This window comes from Schistocerca gregaria, chromosome 3 (genome assembly GCF_023897955.1).
Source record: "Schistocerca gregaria isolate iqSchGreg1 chromosome 3, iqSchGreg1.2, whole genome shotgun sequence".
Taxonomy (NCBI): Eukaryota; Metazoa; Arthropoda; class Insecta; order Orthoptera; family Acrididae; genus Schistocerca; species Schistocerca gregaria.
The window spans coordinates 463202442-463222614 of NC_064922.1; the positions used below are offsets into that span (position 1 = coordinate 463202442).

The 20173-nt window shown below is 37.8% G+C and overlaps 1 protein-coding gene across 1 annotated transcript in view; it reads right to left on the reverse strand.

The window, feature by feature from the left end:
* Positions 1–20173, reverse strand: part of LOC126356120 (aminopeptidase N-like) — a 238540-nt gene that overhangs the window by 24299 nt on the left and 194068 nt on the right. The window contains exons 15-16 of the mRNA XM_050006821.1: positions 19894–20049; positions 10588–10666 (exon numbers count right to left, since the gene is read on the reverse strand). Of these exons, the coding sequence (XP_049862778.1) occupies positions 10588–10666; positions 19894–20049 (235 nt within the window). The remainder of the gene's footprint in view (positions 1–10587; positions 10667–19893; positions 20050–20173) is intronic.

The window sequence follows — 20173 nt, forward strand, 5'->3', positions numbered from 1 at the left end:
ACTCTCAACTATTATGGATCACCTCTCAGAGCAGTGCAAACTTTTTCTGTTGTGATATATGACACACTCACGCAAATTGAAGTGAGGTCAGTGGTATCATAACTTCTGAATGAAAGGACCGATTTTAATGCAGTTTTTTGTTTGACAGCTGGTTTAATCAGAATTGTTCTTAGCTATGTTCCATGAAAGTTTGTACAGCAGTTCAAATTTCACCAGATAAATTTTAAGTAAAAAAGTCTTACTCTCACTCCTCTGATAATAAGCCATATAATACGATTCATAAGAGTTACATCTCAAGTTACATAGGGCCAGATTGTACAGCTTAACAAGTTGCCTGCCAGCATATTGGTGAGGCATTCATCTTCATGGACTACAATTCATGCCCCCGTCGTGCACATCTTGTGAATGACTTCCTTCAGGATGACAACATCACTCAACTAGTGTGTCCAGCATGTTCTCCAGACATGAACCCTATCGAACATGCCTGGGATAGATTGAAAAGGGCTGTTTATAGACATCGTGACTAACCAACCACTCTGATCAATCTATGCTGAATCGCCATTGAGGAGTGGGACAATCTGGATGAACTTGTGGATAGTATGCCACAACGAATACAGGCATGCATCAATGCAAGAGGACATACTATTGGGTATTAGAGGTACCAGTGTGTTCAGCAGTCTGGACCACCACCTCTGAAGGTCTCACTGTATGGTGGTACAACATGCATTGTGTGGTTTTCATGAGCAATAAAAAGGCAGAAATGATGTTTATGTTGATCTCTATTCCAATCTTCTGTACAGGTTCTGGAACTCTCAGAATCAGGTGATGCAAAACTTTATTTGATGTGTGTATATAAAAGCACTAAATGATTTAAAAGTGAGTATGGCAGAAAAACAAAAAACCAGATTCATGCTGCACTTTATAAGAACTGCTTTAAGCAAACTTGAATTGGAGGGGGACATAAACGTTATTACATTCACTGAAACGATCTGTGAATTTCATGACAGCAGTGCACAATACATTGAGTGGTAGACAGATCATTTTATTTACACACACACACACACACCCACACCCATACACCCACCCACACACACACACACACACAAAATATATATATATATATTAAAAACAAAGATTCCAAGACTTACCAAGCGGGAAAGCGCCGGCAGACAGGCACATGAACAAAACACACAAACACACACACAGAATTACGAGCTTTCGCAACTGGCAGTTGCTTCGTCAGGAAAGAGGGAAGGAGAGGGAAAAATGAAAGGATGTGGGTTTTAAGGGAGAGGGTAAGGAGTCATTCCAATCCCGGGAGCGGAAAGACTTCCCTTAGGGGAAAAAAAGGACAGGTGTACACTCGCACACACACACACACATATCCATCCGCACATACACAGACACAAGCAGACATATTTAAAGGCAAAGGCCTTTAAATATGTCTGCTTGTGTCTGTGTATGTGCAGATGGATATGTGTGTGTGTGTGCGAGTGTACACCTGTCCTTTTTTTCCCCTAAGGGAAGTCTTTCCGCTCCCGGGATTGGAATGACTCCTTACCCTCTCCCTTAAAACCCACATCCTTTCATTTTTCCCTCTCCTTCCCTCTTTCCTGACGAAGCAACTGCCAGTTGCGAAAGCTCGTAATTCTGTGTGTGTGTTTGTGTGTTTTGTTCATGTGCCTGTCTGCCGGCGCTTTGCCGCTTGGTAAGTCTTGGAATCTTTGTTTTTAATATATTTTTCCCATGTGGAAGTTTCTTTCTGTTTTATATATATATAATGATGTAAATAAAATAGAAAGAAACTTCCACATGGGAAAAATATATTAAAAACAAAGATTCCAAGACTTACCAAGCGGGAAAGCGCCGGCAGACAGGCACATGAACAAAACACACACACAGAATTGCTAGCTTTCGCAACCGATGGTTGCTTCTTCAGGAAGGAGAGGGAAAGACGAAAGGATGTGGGTTTTAAGGGAGAGGGTAAGGAGTCATTCCAATCCCGGGAGCGGAAAGACTTCCCTTAGGGGAAAAAAAGGACAGATGTACACTCGTACACATGTGCACATGTGTGTGTGTGTGTGTGTGTGAGTGTACATCTGTCATATATATATATATGATAGATAGAAACTTCCACATGGGAAAAATATATTAAAAACAAAGATTCCAAGACTTACCAAGCGGGAAAGTGCCGGTAGATAGGCACAATAAATAAAACACACAAACACACACACAGAATTTGTAGCTTTTGCAACCGACGGTTGCTTCTTCAGGAAAGAGGGAAAGAGAGGGAAAGATGAAAGGATGTGGGTTTTAAGGGAGAGGGTAAGGAGTCGTTCCAATCCCGGGAGCGGAAAGACTTACCTTAGGGGGAAAAATGGACAGGTGTACACTCACACGCACACACATATCCATCCGCACATACACAGACACAAGCAGAAATATGTCTGCTTGTGCCTGTATATGTGTGGATGGATATGTGTGTGTGTGCGCGAGTGTATACCTGTCCTTTTTTCCCCCTAAGGTAAGTCTTTCCACTCCCGGGATTGGAATGACTGCTTACCCTCTCACTTAAAACCCACATCCTTTCATCTTTCCCTCTCCTTCCCTCTTTCCTGATGAAGCAACCGAGGAACTGAGGGTTGTGAAAGCTCGAAATTCTGTGTGTGTGTTTGTGTGTTTTATTTATTGTGCCTATCTACCGGCGCTTTCCTGCTTGGTAAGTCTTGAAATGGTTGTTAATATATGGTTGTCAAAAACTGATCTTTATAATGAAGAGAGTAAAAACTGCAGAAATGTTCCAGCTGCATGAACCAACACTTAAGAGTATTTTGCATCTTGTGGCAGCTCAAGAACTCACACCCAATATTTCATTAATCATGAATAAATGGAAATGTATTTCTCAAACTAAATAAAATATTTGTACATTTGGCTTATATTAATGTTTTTTGTTAATCATGATCCCTTTATTGCCTTGTACATGGTCTCCTCCCTAGACAGTGCTTTGTGCACAGTGTTGCATGTAAGCTGCTTGCCCAGCCCTATCTACCTGTGACATTTCATGCACTTGCAGAAGCTGTATACTCACTGCTGCCTGCCAGCATCCGCAGGCACCTGACTGCTCACAGCTGAGCTCTTGAGCTGGAACAGCCTGGTGTCCTGAGTTATGCCAATGAGGTGGCACACCATCTTGCAGTCAGATGAAATTGTGTAGTTTAACTTATTCCAATTGAGAAAAGAGCCATAGTTCTAGCAGATAAAGGTAAAAAACACCAGTTATAGTTGCATCATCAGGATATGGCAAAAAAGGTGAATCTCATTACATCTCTACCATCTTGTGGGGATTTGATGAACCCCAGATGTGCACATTATGTGTGTTCACATTTCCACATAAGTGAACTGCTGATTCATCACTGGAGGTCACACAATGCAAAAGATCTGCATCATCATATCCAGAATCCAGACGGTATCACTGTAAGATTATATGTTGACTATGCTACAAATATAGCACCATTCTTATCCATCATCTATGAGAGATCACTGGAACAGCGGAAAGTTCCATGGGATGGGAAAAAGGCCCAGATCATAGAAATCTATGAAAAGGGTAGAAAATTGGATGCACATAATTACCGGCCAATTTCACAGACATCAATTTGTTGTAGAATCATGGAACATATTTTTTGTTCAGACATAATGACCTTTCTAGACTCTGAGAAGGTCATCTGCAGAAACCAGCACAGTTTTAGGAAACAGCGGTCATGCGAGACACAGCTGGCTCTCTTTGTACATGATATACAACAGACTCTAGATACCAGCTCCCAGGTTGATGCCATATTTCTCAACTTTCAAAAGGCATTTGACTCAGTTCCACACTGTCACTTGCTTCAAAAATTGCCCACTTATGGTCTACCCAATGACATATGTGGACGGATAGAAAGTTTTCTAATAGACGGAGAGCAGTATGTCATCCTGAATGGGGTGACTTCAACAGAAACAAGCATATCTTAAGGTGTGCCCCAGGGCAGTGTAATAGGTCCACTGATTTTTACAGTTTACATAAACGATCTAGTTGATGGTATTGACAGTGGCATTAGACTGTTTGCCAATGATGCTGTAGTCTACAGGAAAGTAGCATCACACGAAAGTTGTGAACAAAACAATCATAATTTGCAGAAAATAAATGTGTGGTGTAATGACTGGCAGTTATCTCTCAATATTAGTAAGTGTAACTTACTGCATATAACAAGGCAAAAATTCCCATTAATTTATGCGTACAAAATAAATGCCCAATATTTGGAAGTGGTAACATCCATCAAGTATCTGGGTGTGACTATTCGGAATGATCTCAAATGGAATGATCAGATTACACAAGTAATGGGCAAGGCGAACTCTAGGTTGCGGTTTATTGGTAGAATCCTGAAGCGATGCAGTCCTTCAACAAAGGAAATTGCTTACAATATGTTAGTTTGTCCAGTCTTAAAGTACTGTTCATCTGTATGGGACCCTTACCAGTTGGGTCTGATTCAAGAGACAGAGAAGGTCCAAAGAATAGCAACAACATTCATGACAGGTACATTTAGCCATCACGAGAGCATTACAGATCTCATAGAAAGTTCAAAGTGGGACACACTTGCAGATAGATAATGCACTAAACAGAAGGAGCTGCTCACTAAATTCCAAAATCTGTGTCTTTGCCGTGGGTATAGAACATATATTATTACCACCAACTTTCAAATCGCACAATTATCACCATTCAAAGATAAGGGAAATTAGAGCTCATACTGAGGTGTTCAGACAGTCATTTTTCCCTCACGCAATCTGTGAGCGGAACAGTGGGTGAAGGGAAATGTGACTTTGGCGTGAATTCTGCCCTCCGCCCCACACTGCTTGGTGGCGAGCAAAGTATATATGTAGATGTAGATGATGCAGCAACTTTTTGTTTCCAAAGTTGGCATGTAAATCATAATGTGTAGGCTACAGAACTTGTAACAGCTGCAAATGATAAGGACAAAGTATAAGTGTCTCCTTAAAAGTCTCCAGACAGATGGCAATGGAATTACCAATTCTCAACTACCCTTATGAACTGATTTCTTGAGGCTGTCTGTGAAAGACTCTCACTCCTTCAACATGTTCTTCAATCACTCTTGGTCATTCCGTCCTCTTTCCCCTTGTGCTCAAGTATACAAACAAAACTGTTTGGATTGCTCTTTCATTTGATGTATTATATATAATTGTAAGTTGAATGTAATAAAATGCTATAAAATCTTAAAACTCATATATTCATTTTGAAAACCCTGTAGATGTTTATTATTTACAAACACAAACTAATATAAACTCATAAATCTCAAGTGCATGAGTTATATAAATGAAAATCATCAGTGTTTGAAAATATAATATAATATGGATAGATGACCTGGGGTTCTAGACGAATTTTCTGTAACACTCCCTATTTCGGAAACTCCACAAGTCTTTTTCCTTCATCCCTCTTTCTTACCTTTCAGCCTGCCTAACAGAGGAAGGAGTCTCTGGCTTCAAAAGCTTGTGCATTTCCATATCTTGTATCTTTTATATGTGCCACTAAATGGTGAGTAGTTTTTTTTTACCTATCCGTATTACTTACTAACTTGAAATAATCACACTATTTTTATAGCATAACGAAAAAAATTTCATAATAGCATGAGCAGTCCACTACTTTGACCACTGATGTAGAAGATAATAGAAATGCAACTGTATGTCTGCCTTTTATAGGTAACTTTAACGTACAAAATTTCACGTTTGAGCTTTATGTTGATCTTAGTAAGTGTATATGAGATTTTTTAAATGTTCTTTGATACATGTCCCTCACAGAGATGATTTTGATTGTACTAAAATACTTGCTGTATCTACAAGTAGCCATGCATCAGTGCTCTGGAGAGGAATGGGTGAAGCTGCAAGGTCAAAGGGCTGCCTGTGGAAGACAACGTGACTCCAAATGGTAGTCGAGCTAAGTATGTCTGACTGATGGTGGATGGGAAACAGACAAGGCAAGCCTAAAGAGAGCTCTGCAACAGTGAGGTACAAAATGTAAAACTTTGCCACAATGGTGTCAACAGGCCAAGAGCAAAGAGAGACACAACCCAGATCACAACCCGAGAGTAAGACCTATGCCCTCTCACGGCCATCATCAATTCCCTCTGTTGGGCATGCAGCTTCCATGGAGGTAGATATAAAATACTCACACGCTGTTCAGTCACTAAAGCATTTTGTTAATATAATAAAGAATAATAATTTAGAAGGAAATTTTGTACTGCTTACTCAAATACAATCTTAAGATAAATACCTTTTAAATAGTCATCTTAACTACAATTTCACAATCTTACAGACAAGGGAAATTTGTCACAAATAACTCATTACAGTTCAAAACAAATAATACAATTTGTAATTGAGATGCTACACAAAAAAGGACTTTCATTACTCTTTGTAAATTCATAGGCTTCCATGACCAGAGTAAGCAGGCATAAAGTTTTCTGAATGTACAGCCAAGTCATGCTGTGAAATAACTGTCACTAAATGAGAAAACTGAAATTATACTTTGTTGGCAAAGGCCCATTTATATTTCAGCATGTTCTTGTAACAGATATGAGATTACATCACAATTTTAAAATTGTTGGTTATGCTAACTTTCATTGATCTTCACTCGGTGTGCATCCCGGGGGGAGTCATGCTGGATGTGAAAAGGGTGCTTCTGGATGCCATGAAAAGTACAGGGTGCACCCAACTGCAGGTGGTGATGGCTCATTTCGGTACCAATTACGTGTGTTGCTTTGGACTGGAGCAGATTCTATCTGATTTCGGGTGACTAGCGGAAATGGTAAAGACTGCCAGTCTTGCTTCCAAGATTAAGGCAGGGCCCACCATCTGCAACGTCATCGATAGAAACAACTGTGGCCCTTTGGTGCAGTGCCAAGTGGAGAGTCTGAATCAGAGGTTCAGGTGGTTCTGTGACCCTGTAGGCTGCTTGACTTGCGCCATCGAGTGGTGGGTTTCCAGGTTCCGGTTAATCGGTCAGGAGTCCACTATACACAGGAGGCAGCTACATGGGTAGCAGGGGCTGTGTGGAAGGAACGTGGTGGTGTTTTAGGTTAGAGGGTCTCAGGGAACCACAGAAGGGATGTCCGTCTAAAAGTGGACAGGTAAAACACAGTCAGGTAGTTGTAGAAACAATTAGTATTGTAGTTGTAAATTGTCGTAGCCGTGTTGGGAAAGGACCAGAGCTCCAACCCCTAATAGCAAGCACTGTAGCTCAAATAGTTGTAGGTACAGAGAGATGGCTAAAGCCCGAAATAAGTTCAGCCGAAATTTTTTGAAACGATCTAACAGTGTTCAGAAAGGATAGATTAAATACAGTTGGTGGTGGAGTGTTTATTGCTATCAGAGGTAGTTAGCCTTGTAGCGACATTGAAGTAGATAGTTCGTGTGAAATTGTATGAGTAGAGATTATACCTGACAATCAGACTAAACTATTAATTGGATCGTTTTACCGACCCCCTGACTCAGAAGATATAGTTGCTGATCAGTTCAAAGAAAACTTGAGTCTCATTTCAAATCAGTACCCCACTCATACAATTACAGTCAGTGGTGACTTTAATCTACCCTCAATATGCTGGAAAAATTATATGTTTAAAGCTGGCAATAGGCATAAAACATCATACAAAATTGTACTGAATGCTTTCTCAGAAAATTATTTTGAACAATTAGTTCGTGAGCCCACTCAAAGTGTAAATGGTTGCGAAAGCATACTTAAACTTTTAACAACAAATAATCATGAGCAAATAGTAAGTATTGTGCTGAATACAGGGATTAGCTACCACAAACAGTTGCTGCTAGGCTGAATACCATAACACCTAGAAACATAAAAAAGAAATGCAAAGTATATCTATTTTAAAAAGCTGATAAAATGCTCTTAACACCTTTTTAAGAGACAGTCTTCACTCCTTCCGATCTGATCATGTAAGTGTAGAAAACTTGTGGAATGTTTTCAAAGAAATAGTATCAACAGCAATCAAGATATATATACCACGTAAATTAATAAGTGATGGTACTGATCCCCATGGTACAAAAAATGGGTCAGATCATTGTTGCAGAAGCAACAAAAAGAGCATGCAAAATTTAAAAGAATGCAAAAACCCCCAAGATTGGCAGTCTTACAGAAGTTCAAAATATGGCATGTACTTCAGTGCGAGATACATTTAATAAGTTCCACAACAAAATTCTGTCTCGAAATTTGGCACAAAACCCAAAGAGATTCTGGTCATACATAAAGCACACCAGTGGCAAGATGCAATCAATACCTTCACTGCATGATAACAATGGTGAAGTCACTGATGACAGTGCCACTAAAGCAGAGTTATTAAACATGGTTTTCAGAACCTCCTTCACCAAAGAAGACAAAGTGAATATTCCTGAACTCCATTCAAGAACAACTGCCAAGATGAGACACATCGAAGCAGATATCCATGGAGTAACGGAGCAGCTTAAATCACTTAATAAAGGCAAGGCCTCTGGTCCAGACTGTATACCAGTCAGGTTCCTCTCAGAGTATGCTGATAAAATATTTCCATATTTAGCAATTATATACAACCACTTGCTCACAGAAAGTTCCTTACATAAAGACAGGAAAATTGTTCAAGTCACTCCAATACCCAAAAAGGGAAGTAGGAGTAACCCACTGAATTACAGGCCTATAACACTAATGTTGATTTGCAGTAGGGTTTTAGAACATATACTGTATTTGAACATTATGAAGTACCTTGAAGAAAAAGATTTATTGACACATAGTCAGCATGGTTTCAGAAAATATCATTCTTGTGAACACAACTAGCACTTTATACTCATGAAGTAATAAGTGCTACCACCCCCAGGGGATGTGAAACTGATTCCATATTTTTAGATTTCCAGAAGGCTTTTGACACTGTTCTTTAGAAGTGGCTTCTAACCAAACTGCGTGCCTGTGTAGTATTGCATCTGTTGTGCGACTGGATTCATCATTTCCTGCCAGAAAGGTCACAGTTCATAGTAATAGACGGAAAGTCATTGAGTAAAACGGAAGTAATATTTGGCGATCACCAAGGAAGTGTTATAGGCCCTCTATTGTTCCTGATCTATATTAATGATGTAGGAGACAATCTGAGTAGCCGTCTTAGATTGTTTGCAGATGATGCTGTCATTTACCATCTTGTAAAGTCATCAGATGATCAAACGACTTGCAAAATGATTTAGATAAGATATCTGTATGGTGTGAAAAGTGTCAACTTACCCTGAATAAGGAAAAGTCCGAAGTTATTCACATGAGTACTAAAAGAAATCAGCTAAATTTCGGTTATGCGATAAGTCACATACATCTGAAGGCTGTAAATTCAACTAAATACTTAGGAATTACAATTGCAAATAACCTAAATTGGAATGATCACATAGATAATATTGTGAGTAGAGCAAACCAAAGATGCATATCACATTCATTGGCAGAACACTTAGAAGGTCCAACAGGTCTACTAAAGAGACTGCTTACACCACACTTGTCCGCCCTATTCTGGAGTATTGCTGTATGCTGTGGGATCCGCATCAGGTGAGACTGACGGATGACATTGAAGGGGTACAAAGAAGGGCAGCTCATTTTGTATTACTGTGGAATAGGAGAGATAGTGTCACAGACATGATATTTGAATTGGAGTGGCAATCATTAAAACAAAGGCATTTTTCATTGCTACTGGATATTCTTATGAAATTTCAATCACCAGATTTCTCCTCCAATTGCAAAAACATACTGTTGCCACCCACCTACATAGGGAGAAATGATCATCATGATAAAGTAAGAGAAATCATGGCTCGCACGGAAAAATTTAAGTGCTCGTTTCACCCATGTGCTGTTCGAGAGTGGAACGGTAGAGAGACAGCTTGAAGGTGGTTCGTTGAACCCTCTGCCAGGCACTTAATTGTGAATAGCAGAGTAATCATGTAGATGTAGATGAAAAGGTGTGAATTATGTTGTAATTATAACTTTCAGTTTTCATGCTGTAAAATTCCTGATAAACAGAAAAATTATATTTACAACCACACTGAAAGTGTGTATTTGAAAACTATTTGATGACTGAATGCTTATTTGCTAACTTGCATTACATATGATGTGACATAATTTTGTTAAACTTAAGTATTTTTCACTATTGTAGGTACCCTTCTGTACATGGACAGCATATCACACTGTATAAAGTTTATGTATGTCACACATTCTGCATCACTATAATGTATCTTGCAGTTGATGTGTGGAACAAGTAAACAACTAAGCTACACCTCCTCCAATTCAAGGTTCAGAGGCTACTTCTTCCAAAGTCAGTCATTCTTATTGCAGCAACTAAGACCTAGACCACAACTTTTATCAACAGAGTATAAATTGCAACATCATACTGTGCATTCTCCTTTAGTGAAATCATTGTACTACAGACATTATGCATTAGCTATTATGTGGCTTCTGAGACAAAACAAAGCATTGTAATACCATTAGTATAGTAGATGACTACTTTCTGAATGAGATATTATTGTTTTTGAACTTACTTTATCAAGTAGGTGTTGGTCACAAGTCGTACGGATGATGTCAGTGAGCAGCTTCCTGATTGTCTTCTTGTCAATGTATCTGCACAGAAAAAGATCATGCTCAATAATTCCTCCTATCAGTCTGGTGCCTACTGAACTGGAACATAGAGAGCACTTTTTTCATTGCTATGCCTGCTACTTTTTTCATTGTTGTGCCAATGTAATAATTATTTTAAGTTTGTTGAAATGTTTATAACATTTTTGTATCATTTAACAGTGTTCTAATATTGTGATCAATATCCAATAGGTTATTAATTATTCAAATTATTAGTTAATTCATTAACAAGAAACTGAAGGAAGGAAGTTGGTCCAAAAATTTCAAAAGAGAACAGGGTGTAAGAAAACAAAAAAAGAGGAAAGAAGACCATCTGCAATCAGTTTCAGCTGCTGAAAATGCATGGTATTAGATAATCAGAATCATAGGAAATGCCAAGCCACACAATTAATCCCTTGACTGTGCTGTTTGTTGTGGCAAAAAGTTCCCAGTGGTGCACTATTGTCGGCCACTGCAGCACTGCTCAGGCGGGGAGTTTTGCCACCTAGAACTGTTCCCACACATGTAATTCTTTCTGCACCTCTAGTGTTTATTGTAGTGGCACATATTTGACATGATTATGTGCGATTGTTGTGAGGGCAAGTGATTATCTAACAACTGAATAGCTAACAATTCGAAGGTCTTCACAGTTGTAACACTGTTGCTGAAATAAAAGTTATTTATTATTAATGTTTATATTCCGAGGAAGGGGTTTAGTAGTAGAGCTAAAAGAAACACAGTTTCTTGAAGAATGTTTATTAGAAATTACTCTATGTATGGTATAGCTCCAAGCATGGTATTGCACACAATCCAACACTGCACTCTTCACAATACACATGTTTCTCTTCTTATTTCTTTCGTATTGGCGTCCAATTTGCTGCAACACACTCAGCATTTTCATATCGCTGCCATCTTGTTTTCAGTAACTGGAATGTGTTTGGGAAAGTGCCGGCCTACCAAATGTGTTGGGGCTGAAACTTGGCAGGGGCGTCCAACATTACTGTGCTGAGAGGACAACATGTGCATTGTATTTTTTTTTTTTTTTTTTTCAGTACACCTTTGATTAGATGAATTTGAAAATCGAGTCAGTCCAATGTTCCACCAAGTTTCTTATATATAAGGTAGCAACTAAGAACTGTCACATTCATGAAATGGCAAAACTGCTTCATATAATATTTTCACAAGTGGTTTCTTGTGGCAATATAATTTGTCATGTAATAGTCAGCCAAATCAATGCTGCCCATTGTGTCATTGTATTTCAGTATAACTTCAGGCTTTGTTTTTACTGTTCTCCTCTTCTCAGTTTGTTCCTATAGGTACTGGATAGAGTGTACACATCTTTTTTATCTCAGCATCAACTGTACTCTATAAAAGGTCTTAACTTGACCCTTCTCAAGTTTTCCCTCCCTCAAAGCTCTTGGCATTTGTTTTTTGTTCACCATAACTGATCCAACATAGTCAGTGCTTTTAGATGCAAGAAAATCTAACAGCTAGGAACTTGAATAGAATTGGTCAGTAAAAACCTTATATCCCTTGTCAAGATACCCTTCCAGTAATGACAAAACAACTTTCGATGCTGTAGGATATTCAGTATATTGTGGCTCAAACACTGTGTCTTTTCCTGTGTAAATGAGTTCTCCTTGGAGAAATAGCAATGCAAACAATGAATAGAGCTCTCTATTATTTGTATGTAGCCACTTGTGCACACAAGATTGTTGTTTCAATTCGTCTTCATATGAGCTTCTAAATTGTTCAGCATATTTGTTTGTTTCACTTGATATAATTGTTAACAAGTTGTCATCAAAAAAGAAGGTAAAAATATTTAATGGAGCTGGAGGATTGTTGAAACTACTTTTTACTCCTGGAGTGCCTGTGAAGGGAAACTTACTCCTATCAGCATTGCATTTAACTGACCAAGATCTTGAAAAACTAGTGTCAGCATTCAGCACTTCTTCTGCTATGTCCTCTACTACACTTGAAGTTTCTGTATCACTGTCACTGAAATTGTCATCACTGTCTTCTACACTACTCGAAAAACTGCCACTAGACCACTCAATATCGCTTTGGCTTAATAACATTTCAATGTCTTCATCACAAAAAGATGAAGAAGATGTGTGCTTCAACATGTTTGCACTTGGAAAATTCTACTGTCCTGCAAAATATATTGTTTCACTGAGAAGACCACCATCAACCTCTGTTGAAAGAACTTTACACTGTGTAGAGTGACTTTGGTGTCTGATATAAACGTCAAAATTAATTTCATAGGCAGCTGACTGCACGCCTGAGTGCCAATCGTCGAGCATGTACTGTAGCGCCAATAGGCAGGTGAACTTTATTCAACGAGCACACCCAGCAAGAGATCACAGCTGCAGTTCGGCAAGCACAATGACATTGCAGCAATGGCTCTTGAGCCCAGTTTGTCAAGCACAGTCGAGGGGTTAAACATCGTGAATAATCCTGTGAAGCAAGACACTATAAATGAAGATAATGAAATAGAAAAGAAAGTGTTTTTCTGAAAATAAAGTGGACTCTTCTGTATGGAAAAAAATTATGCTAATTTTGTTGAGAATGAAAGGTAAAGAATATAAAAGTACCATGAGAAAGAAAAAAGGAGAACAAATTGAAATAATGACAAACTATGGAAAAATAGGTCGACAACACTCATCAAAATACTGTTGCAAATCAGAAAACAAGTGAATATGTTCTTCAATATGTGAGGAGAACTATACTCAAATATTTCATACATTCTGGTCAAATATGAATTGGGAACAATGGAAAATGTACTTTTGTATCACAGTTCACAGGAAATAAATTAAACAAAAAGTCAAAGTAGGAGAATCAAGAAGAAAATATAGTCTTCATTACAATTTATAAGACAATGTCTCAAATGAAGCCTGCCGCCATGAAAGACTCTGAGAATACAAGATGATGTGTTACATGTGTGTCAAGAAAGGTTCCTTTCAGCTTTAGGAGTTGGCACATGTTCAGCCAGCAGATGGGTTAAATGGAGTAAAGAGGATAATTGTTTCAAAACACAAAGGGAATGAGAAGAATAGAATAATGGACTGAAAGAAAATACTCATAAAATTTTACATAAAATTCTTAAATTGTCATCCCATTATTCCTGAGCATCTAATTTCAAATATTATTTGGAGCCTCATTCTTTGTCATTTAGAGAATTTTACAGAGCATTCAAAAGTGATTTCATGAACCATAATATTGAGTCGGTTGCTGGAGAAGATTCATTTGAAAAAGAAGTAAAAGAACATAACATTGCTTTATTCTCTACAAAAAAAATAATTTTTATCCGTTTAATAATACTTTACAGAGTCAGTACAATTTCTCTATTATTTATTGAATTGTTTTGTGTTTTAGTGACTCACGTTGTGAATATACAACATGATATGAAACATGTCAGTTTTCCAAGTTTGTTTCTGTTACATTCTATGGTATTATGTAAATATTTCTAATCAACTTCATACTGAAGTATCTACAGCTCAAGTTATATTGCAGAAAAATACATTTTACAGATAAATATGTGTTACAGAAAATTAATCTATTACAGAAAAATAAATATTTTTTTATAATAATGGATAGAAACGAACACAATAAAGGATCTGGGAATGTATAAGAGTGTTTCAGGTACATTGACACTATACATTGTGGTTCAGGAGCTCTTCTATAGTGTAAAATGATCCTTGTACTAGGAACTGCTACAAGTCTTTTTTTAAACAACAACTCATCATTAGTTAAACATTTAATTTGTGAAGAGAGGGCATTAAAAATCTTACAGCCACTGATATGGACCTGTTCTGTACCATAATCAGGTTTGTATGCTCACAGTGGATATCATCTTATCTTCTAATATCCTGACTAAGGTACACACTATTAGGCTTAAAAAGGGGCTTTTTTCCTTGAAACACTTCAGGGGAATCTCTGTCATGTAGCAGCTGTAAGGATTTTAAGTTCTTTGAAATAGTTTCTGCATGTGGCTCTAAGAGTGGATTCCACATGTAATTTTTATGTCTCTTTTCTGTGCTAGTGGCTGATTTCCCCAATGTATGACACTGCAGACCACAATGGCATGAAAATAACCACAATAATCGGATTGAATGGTTTTCATATTTCTGTAAGAGCCAACAATGCATAAAGCATAAGTTGCAGAACTCAGTCTTTTGCACAGATCAAGGATGTGGTATGATCAGTTTAGTTTGCTGTGAATATGAAGCCCAGGTATTTTAAAGTACCTCTGCTGGTCACCTAATGTTTCTCCTATCTCTTCATCTTTAGAGATGTGTGAAGCTGAATATAGTTTGTTTTACTGTAATTAACAGAAAGATCATCTATGTTAAACCAGTTTACTATATCTCTATAAACCTCATTAGCTGACACCTCAATTTTGTCTAATGAAGTACTAATATATAGTGTTGTGCCATTGTCAAAAATGTTGAATTTACAATATTCTGTGCAAAGACATAGATCATTAATAAAAACAATAAAAAATAAGGGGCTTAGAACTGTGCTACAAAATGCTCTGTGTCTTGGTAACCCATCCTGATGCTGTTGAGACACCTTCTTGACTGTCCAGTACAACTGCCTGCTTCATGTTGGAAAGGTACAAATCAAGACAATTCCTAGCTCCACAGGTATGCAACTTTGGATAAAAGTATTTGGTGACTGACTCAACCAAACCCTTTTGCTAGGTCACAAAATATTCCAACCATCTTAATTCTGTTGTTGACAGATTCCGAACATTGGCAGCAAATAAAAATATTGTATTGTCTGTCGATAATGCTTCCTAAATCCAAACTGACTTTTGTTGAAGATGTTATCCTTACTAAGGTTGTTAACAAACAAACAAAATTGGCAGTAGTGAGGCTTTCTGATAGTTAGCAGTATCTTCTTTCTTACACAGCAGTCTTACAACTGTACACTTAAATCTTCCAGGAACTATACTTTACTTAAGTGATGCATTGAAAATATGCCAAAGAATTTCACTGTGCAAAGTGCCAGCCAGCCAAGGAATACTGAGTGATTTTTTTCCTCTTGTAATCCAGACTTCCATCAGAGGAGATGACTTCTCTTAGACTCCAGACTTCAGAACATGCAACATAGTCCTATCTTCCTCTGTCACTACCTGCTACAATGGCTACCAGGCTACCAACTGTATAGATGTGAACTGCCAATTCCAAGGAGGATAGTAGAAGAATACAAAGAAAAATAGAGGACTCACCAAAGAAGAAAGAGAGAATGGATGAAAGCAGGTGTCAAAGATATGGAGCTCATGAGAAGCAAAAGTGAAATAAGAAAATTCTATAGAGAGGGGAATGCAGCACAGAAGCCTTTTGGTAGTAAAATAAGCTTAATAAAAGATGAGACAAGGAATATAATAAGTGAAGAAAAGGGAATATGCTAAAGATGGTGCAGGTATTTTGATAGTCTCCTCAACCCTAGAATAACTATACCACAGGATCCAACAGACACAAATGGGGAAGAGGACCCAGACAACATTACCCCACCAAATGTAGAAGAAGTGAAAACTGCCATGAAAAAATTGAAAAACAACAAGGCTGTATTCCAGCAGAACTGTTTAAGCAAGGAGGTAGAGAGCTGGAACGAAGCCTTCTGAAAATTGTCACCAGAATGTGGGAAGAGGATAAAATGCCCCAACAATGGAAAGAGTGCATCATATTTCCCATATATAAGAAAGGAGATAAGATGGAGTGTGGCAATTAAGAGGGATCACACTACTTAATTTGGGATATAAACATTCTCTAATATACTATTCGACAGAATACTCCCGATCATACAGAGGGAGAAGGGGCTGTACCAATGTGGATTCCTTCCCGGGAAGTCAACTATAGATCAAATATTCACCTTAAGACAAATCCTGGAAAAAACAAATGAATATCACCTCTTTATATGTTTCAAAGCAGCTTATGATAACATAAATAGAGAGCAGTTATATCAAGCTCTAGATGAACTGGGAATCTCGAGAAAGTTGGTAAGGCTGATGAGAATGACAATGAGCAAAACACAAAGTAGTGTAAGAATTGGAGGAGTGATGTCCAATACATTGAGTATTAAAAACAGAGTGTGACAAGGGGATGCATTGGCATGTCTTCTCTTTAATGCCACCATGGAGAAGGTGATGAGAAACACAAACCTTCTGAATAGGGGAATGATCTATAAATCAGTGCAGATACTAGCCTATGCAAATGACGCAGATGTAACAGCAAGAACCCAAAAAGCAATGGAAGAGACATTTACAGCTCTTGAACAGGCTAGTAGGAACATGGGGTTAATTATTAATGAACAAAAAAAATATATGGCAGCTGGAAAAGCACACAAAGAAAAAATGCCAAATGCAATAACAATGGACAATTATGCGTTTGAGAGAGATGAACATTTCCAGTACCTGGGCACGACAGTTACGCATCTAAATGATACCTCCTATGAAATTAAGCAGAGATTAATGTTAGCCAATAGAGCCTATTTTGTCCTAACAAGACTTCTATCCTCAAGGCTCCTCACTTGTGCCATGAAATTAACTATGTATAAATCACTTATACGATCAGTGCTTACATATGCCTCTGGAGCCTGGACATTAACAACTAAAGATATTGAAACACTGGATGCATTTGAAAGAAAGGTACTTAGACAAATTATCGGCCCAATCTGTGAAAGAGGAAGATGGAGAAGGAGATACAACCATGAGTTGTATATCATATACGAAAACCAACCCATAATAGGATAATGAAATCATCCAGACTGAGGTGGGCAGGACATGTGGCTCACATGAATGATACAGAAGTACCAAAAAGAATATTACATGGAAAGCCAGGAGGGCAGAGAGGATGTGGTCGACCAAGAGCCAGATGGGAAGACGGAGTAATCAAAGATCTTAGGAAGATGGGTTATAGAAACTGGAGAGTATTGGCAAAGGACCAAGAGAAATGGAAGGAAATTGTAGAAGAGGCTAAGGCGCATCATGAGCTGTAGAGACAAGAAAGAAGAAGAAGTTTTTGGAACACTAACAAGATAATCCTCAGTTTTTTATTTGGATATTTTATTTACCAAAGCACTTTTTCCCTGTTTACTTCTTTACAAAATTCCAGATAGTTTATACTTTATTGCTTGTTTTCTCCCTTCAAGGACATGTTCTGTAATGCCTATATGTTCTTGTTGAAAATTTTATTGTACAGATGGAAATGCCAACTTTTTTGGGTCATTTAATCTCTTGGCTGCTTCATGAGGTTCCTTTTCATTCTGCAAGAAATTCTGACTCCCTTTGTAATCCAAGATATGTAACCTGATTTAGAAAGGTTTGTTCTCACTGACTTTTTAGGGAATGTTTCTTCAAACAGATATCTAACCTCACTGTCAAATATGTTAAAATTTGAGTTGATATTGACAGCAGCATATTCAGAAGACCATTCCACAAGCTGTAGTTAATGATTAAAGTTTCACATGGTATGTCAGTTTATACTTCTCATATCTTTCCAAATAAAATTTATTTTTGATTTGATGGAATTACATTTTCCTTGAGACATACATGTCTCAGCATCATGTCATTAGCAAAAATTTACTTTTCTCTTTACTTTTGCTTTATGATGAATAATTGTCCATCATCACAGAGAGGTCACTTTGACAGTAAAATTATTATATGTGTCCCTACCTTAAATAATGAACCCTATCTTAAATGTTATCTATTAAAGTACTGGACATGCTCACCAGATGAAGAAAGAGAGGGCAAGACAGGTGAAGTCAAATGAAAATTAGCAGCTGAAGCAGAAACATGTTGTATATTTACCATGGATGTACAAGCATTATAGTCAAGCCAGTGTAAGAAGATGCCTGATAGCTGCAGTGGGCTGGGCATGGTTGCTTCATATGTCTGCCTCAACCAATCACATAACATGAATTTGTAAATTTCTCTATGGTGATGCCTCAGTGTTTCCAGAGCTCTATAGAAGGCTACTGTTTTGCCTGCAGCCATCTGAACTTTGCAGTTGAAAGCTGACAACAGTGCTGCCAGTCACCAGGGATCATCTTACTTAACTAGAGTATCTGCAGCCCAGGCCAGCACTTGTTATGTTAAACAGAAGCTAGCATACCACAGTTTCACAGTTTATAATTTAGTAGATAATACAGTGGTGTGTTTTATTTGGCATGGAGAATGAGGAGGATCAGACACTAATGTTTTTGCAACTTTCATTACAGACTTCTTAGACACAGGAATAAAAGACTGTGATATTTGAAGCTAACTGAGAGTTGTTATTTCTTATTGCTGGGTGGCACTCAAGCAGGGTCATGTGGTGTTACATGATGTCAAGTGGTGATTAGTTCTGTGTTGTCAGTAGTCAGTTTGCAGTTCGTTGTTGAATACAGTGCTGCAGAATGGCTTTTTCACTCCAACAAAGAATGTTCCTTGTTGAAATTCGTTTTTAGAAAAAATCATTTAAAATGTTAAATGAAAGATTCACATTAAAATTTACAGAGACAACAGCTCCTGCAAAAAGTGTTATACAGAAATTGATCACTAAATTTAGAGTAACAGGTTCAGTCTCTATCACCAAACAACTGTGCATAAAAAGTTTGTTTGCTGGAAAATATTGAACGCGCTCACAAGACCACGGTAAGAAGTCTATGAAAATCAACTGCTGTACAGCATTTTTTGTAGGGAACTTGAATGGACATGAGATGAAATTGTGCCTCTGTAGTATCAGAGAGTTCTAAATGAGTAGGTGACCGAGTACATTATTTCCCAGCTTCATAACTGTCTAAGTATCCACAGAAATTAAAGTTGAGTTAAGAAGTTTTCATTAAGGCTTTTCAGTGACTCATTCTTTCTATGATAACGGACAGTACAGGTTCTAAATCATTTATGGTATTAACTATTTACTTCTTGCTATTCTACATTCGAAACATGCCCACTGACACAAGAAAAAACTGAATCAAAGAAGAGTGGATGGCCTTAAAACATTTTTTGCTTGTCTCCTGAATAATTAGTGTTTATTTCTGTCATTGTTTAGAGGGAGAAATCCTTTATATTCATTTTCCCTTAATTATTATTTTCCATATTGGTATAGGCTCCTGTATAAATAAGAGCAGTTGGACATGCTCTGTTATACAAACGAGAGAAATAATGCAGGTTTATATGAACTGGACAATAGCCAGTATAGCCAGAAGCTCTTGTTAGATGAAATAACATGGATACAGACTCCACTCACCGGGAAAGCAGAACCTTTGGGTTGTCAACCAGGAACTCAATTGCAGCAGCAACAGCTTCTCCATGGTGCTTTCTTAGTGCTCCCTCCAGTAGTATAGGTAAGTGTCTCTGATGGATGCTGCCCTCTGTGCCACCTGCAGTCATCTGCAGCACGTGTCTGCAATAAAACTTTGGTCAATGTCAAAATAGAAGCCAATCTTCACTATACAGCCTTTATATTTGCAGCTTATAGTGGTATTGAGAGAAGAGGAATATGTATACAGATCAGAATACCTACAATA